The sequence below is a fragment of the Moschus berezovskii genome, chromosome 12 (assembly GCF_049115385.1).
Source record: "Moschus berezovskii isolate FMDL1 chromosome 12, NW_MosBer_1.0, whole genome shotgun sequence".
NCBI lineage: Eukaryota > Metazoa > Chordata > Mammalia > Artiodactyla > Moschidae > Moschus > Moschus berezovskii.
The window spans coordinates 42,449,371-42,454,466 of NC_142471.1; the positions used below are offsets into that span (position 1 = coordinate 42,449,371).

General features: G+C 32.3%; 1 protein-coding gene across 1 annotated transcript in view; it reads left to right on the forward strand.

Annotated features, from left to right (window-relative positions):
* The window catches only part of BMPR1A (bone morphogenetic protein receptor type 1A), a 147,490-nt gene extending 142,973 nt beyond the window's left edge, over window positions 1–4,517 (forward strand). Inside the window, exons 12-13 of the mRNA XM_055425299.2 lie at window positions 778–908; window positions 1,034–4,517. Of these exons, the coding sequence (XP_055281274.1) occupies window positions 778–908; window positions 1,034–1,159 (257 nt within the window). The 3' untranslated portion in view covers window positions 1,160–4,517. The remainder of the gene's footprint in view (window positions 1–777; window positions 909–1,033) is intronic.
* The last annotated feature ends 579 nt before the right edge of the window (window positions 4,518–5,096 follow it).

Consider the following 5,096-nt stretch of genomic DNA (forward strand, 5'->3'; position numbering starts at 1 on the left):
TTCAGGGGAAATTGGGCACAAGCTTCTGAAAGTCCTTTCCCAGTGGAGTCACTCAGGATGTGCTTAAATTCCCCTAGCAGTGAATTGTAAAAATGTGAAATATTGTCATTTAGGGAAGTTCATTAGAGATTTAGTACCCAGAGATTTTTTTGGAGGCTGGTCACATGGGTATCCTCTGCCTGGCATGTATCAAAATTCCAAACTTCTAGAAAGAAAACAGGTGGTCAGCATAGATTATATTGTTTGCACAAGTAGTCTAGGTACAAATGCCACCCTTTTCATTTATATGAGTAGAGAGAGCTGTTTACCAGGCAAGTTCCCAGATACCAGCTAAGTGCCAATCTTTCAAGCAGGCCTTTTATACAGATATCTGTTTCGGGTCTGCTTTATTAACTCATTTCTACATATACGTTGTTTTTCTACTGCAGAAAAAAGACCAAAAAAAAAAAACCACAAAACCTAATTTATTAGTAGAAGCAACTGTGTACATAAAAAATAAGACTAAAAATTTAGGTTGAATGGTTCACTTTGCTTATTTTAAGGGATATTGGTATGTTCAATATGGACAACAATGGTGGGGATATAGAAAATAATCAGATATTTTAAAAGAGTAGAACATACATTTACTATTAAACATGAATCATCTACTCAGTAATCTTTTGTCCTTTATGGGGGAATCAGTTTTAGTTCCTTAGTTCAGTAAGAAGTGCTGAATGGGTTGATGTATTTTTTCCAGCCACAATTTTTGTGCCCACTGTGTTTTCTCACTCACTACAGGAATAGTAGAAGAGTACCAATTGCCATATTATAACATGGTACCCAATGATCCATCATATGAAGATATGCGTGAGGTTGTGTGTGTTAAACGTTTGCGGCCAATTGTGTCTAATCGATGGAACAGTGATGAAGTAAGTGGGATTCAGTCCTCTCAGGAAGTGATTGCTGAGTGTTGCCAAAGACACTTACCCACTCATGACATTCTCTTTACTTTTCAGTGTCTACACCCACTCATGACATTCTCTTTACTTTTCAGTGTCTACGAGCAGTTTTGAAGCTAATGTCAGAATGCTGGGCTCACAATCCAGCCTCCAGACTTACAGCTCTGAGAATCAAGAAGACACTTGCCAAGATGGTTGAATCCCAAGATGTAAAGATTTGACAAATAAAAAATCATGAAGAGAAGTTCTAGACTGCAAGAACTGTTTTCACCCAAGGAATGGGTGGAATTAGAATAGAATGAGGATGTTAACTTGGTTCTCAGACTCTTTCCTCACTACACCTTCACAGGCTGCTAATATTAAACCTTTCTGTACTCTGTAGAATACAAGCTGGGAACTTCTAAACACTTCATTCTTTATATATGGACAACTTTATTTTAAATGTGGTTTTTGATGCCTTTTTTTTTTTTATTGGATTTTTATGAACTGCATCAAGACTTTAATCCTGATTAATAAGTCTCCAGTCAAACTCTGGGTACTGAATTACTTGTTCATAAAATGGTGCTTTCTGTGAAAGCCTTGAGAAGATAAATGAATTCAGCAGAGATGGAGAAATATACACGTTTGCCTTCTACCTGAAAAAAATTTAATCTATTTGTATTCTACCTTTGTAAACAGCCTATGGATTATGATCTGTTTGGGATACAGTACTGCTTAGTTTATGATAGTTTGTCATGCCTTGATGATGGTGTGTGTGTGTCTGTGTACATACATGCATACCAGAGTTCCTCTGCTGCCATTTGAATTAGAAGAAGATAATTTGTGAATGCACAGGAAGATATTGGTGGCTATTGGTTTTGTGCTTTAAAAATGCGCTATCTGACCGAGATTTGCCAATCACATAAAAGCCATTTACCTTGCAAGTGAGCTAGCTTCTCCACCAACTTTATTTTTTAACATTAAAGTTAATATAAAGGCCAAATGGAGTTAAAAGTGTATGTAAATTTGGACTGTTTTCCTCCCACCACAAACTTTTTTTGTTGTTAATTGTTATTATTGTCATGAAAAGCATTCTGTCTGAAGTTGGAGCTTCCAATGCCATGAACCTTCTAAAGAAAACACTTCTTATTGAAGTGAATACTAATTGATGAATTTGATAGCAGTGTAAGTGCCTATAACCATGTTCTGTATTCTTTATTCTCAGTAACTTTTAAAAGGGAAGTTATTTATATTTTGTGTGTAATATGCTTTACTTGCAAAATACCAGCTCCTTTACAACCATATTTTATACATGTACATACATTCATACTATAGAAACCAGCTCATGTGTACCTCATATCCCATCCTTAAGGGAAAATATTAAAAGATCATCAGAAAAATATATAAAGTAGAAACTACATGTCAAATCTTCACAATTAATTCAAAATACTAAATCAAATCTAGGACTTTGTTTAACTTCAGGTATAGACTTTGATTAAGATGCCATCATCTCAGTTCTGTTTATGAAGGGATCCTCAAATTAGAAATTTCTATCTCTAGAGTTAATACACATCTATCATCAACTATTTTAGACACTTAAATCATTTATAATTTTTAGTTTTATGATTTCAGTTTCATAAGTTTGTGAAGACAGTGAAGAGTCAGGCAAAAAATTCAATATCTAGTCAGTACCTATATCTATACCATACAGCTGTTATTCAGTAACATATTTGAATATAATACATATTTCATGGATGCCTTGTTTTCCCAAGGAGTAACTCTGATCTACTTATTATATTTCTGTAATGCCTTTTAAATATTTCTGTCTTATTCTGAACAAACAACTCATAGATGCACAAAGTGAGAATTTTCTTGAATACAGCATAAAATAAATGTGATTATTATAACAACATAGTAAAAAAAAAAAAACTTCAAAGTGGAGGAATCAGAGCCCATATCTGTCCATTACCAAAAATGTGATTGACAGTTAAGGATGAAACTCTATATATTGGTCAAATTTCACAAATTTGAAATTTGCTTTAACAGTTTTGACCAAGTTTAATAGTTTGCATCTAACATAACTGAAGTTTGGAGTGTTCATCAAGTAAATTTATATATATGGATAGTACCCAATAACTTGCTCTTTGAGAATGTTTTCCCCATCACTATACTCAGAAATATAGGTGTTTTAATCTAACTTGCCATGTAATTTAAGAATAATTATGAGCTCTGATCTAGTTAAAGTTAACCTTGATTTATTATTTGATAACTATAAATCTTGAAAATAATTCATCATCCTAATAAAGGAAAATGTAAAGAAAGGCAAACTATTCTTAGAAATGTTAAAATATTATGTGGAAGCAAAAATTCCAGGTAATATATGACCATTATAATTTTTTAATTAAATTAATCTATTAAAAATGATATCAAGGACTAACTGTAGAAACTTGTTCAATAAAAATATTTTCTAACAAAAGATTTTTTTTAATATTAATGGTCTTTAAAGAGCAAATGATGTCATATTTGAAATTCTAAAGTCTACAAACAAGCTGCATGAAACCTATTTTTTCTCTCCTTTTACTCTTATTCTTAAGTTTCTGACTTCATATTTAAAGAGTAAAAGAGGAAGGATTTCGTAGCACCATAGATAATTTGTAAAACCCTTGAAGTCATTATTTGGTCCTGCTTACAACTTAGCATCTTAAAAATTTGTGGCTTCTGTCTCTCATCCCTTGAAGTAAAGCATAAAAACAAACAAAAAACCAAAGCTACCTGAATATAACAAAACTTAATCTTCCCTGGAAGAAAAGTCTCCTTATGAATTCTCTTTCTGCTGATAAATATCTCTAGAATCAAAGGCATACTAGGATTGACTTCAGTGTGTCTATTCTAAGCTGTCCCTGTGTTTCTTATTGGACAAGTTTCTGAAGCATAAAATTTGAGTCTGGTTTCTCTGAAATTGTTTTCACAAAAGAGACTGCAATCACCATTTTAAATTGCCTTTCCAATTTCAGGAGTGTTTTTGCCCTTGAAAGTGACTTAAAGTTTTTGAAAATGATGTTTTCCTAGAATGTGCCAGATTTTTAATTTATTTGCTATATAAAACAATATTTGGTACCTATTTTCCCCCAGATACTTTGCTTTGGTTTAAAACAAAAATGCAGTTCAGGGTTTAAAAAATCATGCATCTCTAAGTTGGCCCAAGATCAAATTTGAATACTTTATTCCAGGCAAGATTTTATAAATTAAATTACCTGTGTTTCATGTTGTTTTGAAATGTTTTTAAATATCTAAGATAATTTCAACAGCAGAAATATGAATCAATTTTTTAAAAAAGATTGTTGCTGCTCTTGTACTGTTTAAAAGTGGTAATATTTATTGTTTGCTTGGGTCAGATGTTAAAATAATAGTGTAGCAGTTCATCTTCTTGCCTCAGTGCCGTTATGAGAGTCACAGTGAAAATTGCAGAGAGAGCTGATGTATTCATAAAAATCAAATTAAATCTAGGGCAGCATCACATGAAGTTACGTGTAATGATTGTCCCATAAGGAAAGTATGTGAATACTGCTTTTGCAAAGGATTAAATATATTGTAATTTTAGCTTGTGCTCTGTACTATGCTTTCAATGGAATTATTTAAGCCCATTTAGTGACTGTTGTCCTTGCCCATTTTAAAAACTAAAACGTAGTATATATTGTATAAAATGAAAGTATCATTATAGCTTAATTAGGAAAGTTGTACATAACACTGAAAATGGTTAAAAACAGGCAGTTTTATTATGCAATTGTAAAACACCAAAAATATAGATTCATCTTTGATATGTAATACACTAAATGTATTTTGTACAGCATCTGGTTTAAAAGGTGCCTTATTAAGTTTACCATTGATTGCTTTGTTCTATATATAGATTACATACAATGTATCATTTCTAAGTAAATAACCTTATTTTAGTATACTTTAGTGATGTGTTTTGTGAAACTCTACTTTGACTATATTGTGTGTCAGAAGTCACCTGTCTGGTGAAATAACAAATAAGTTAGCGTACATACTGATGTCCCTGAGATGTACATTTCTTCTACCAGAAACCCAGTATGGAACACAGGCAGGTAAGTGACCACACAGTCTTTCCTTTATGTAGATAAATTATAAGATAAATTACAAGCCTTTTATAGCTGAGGG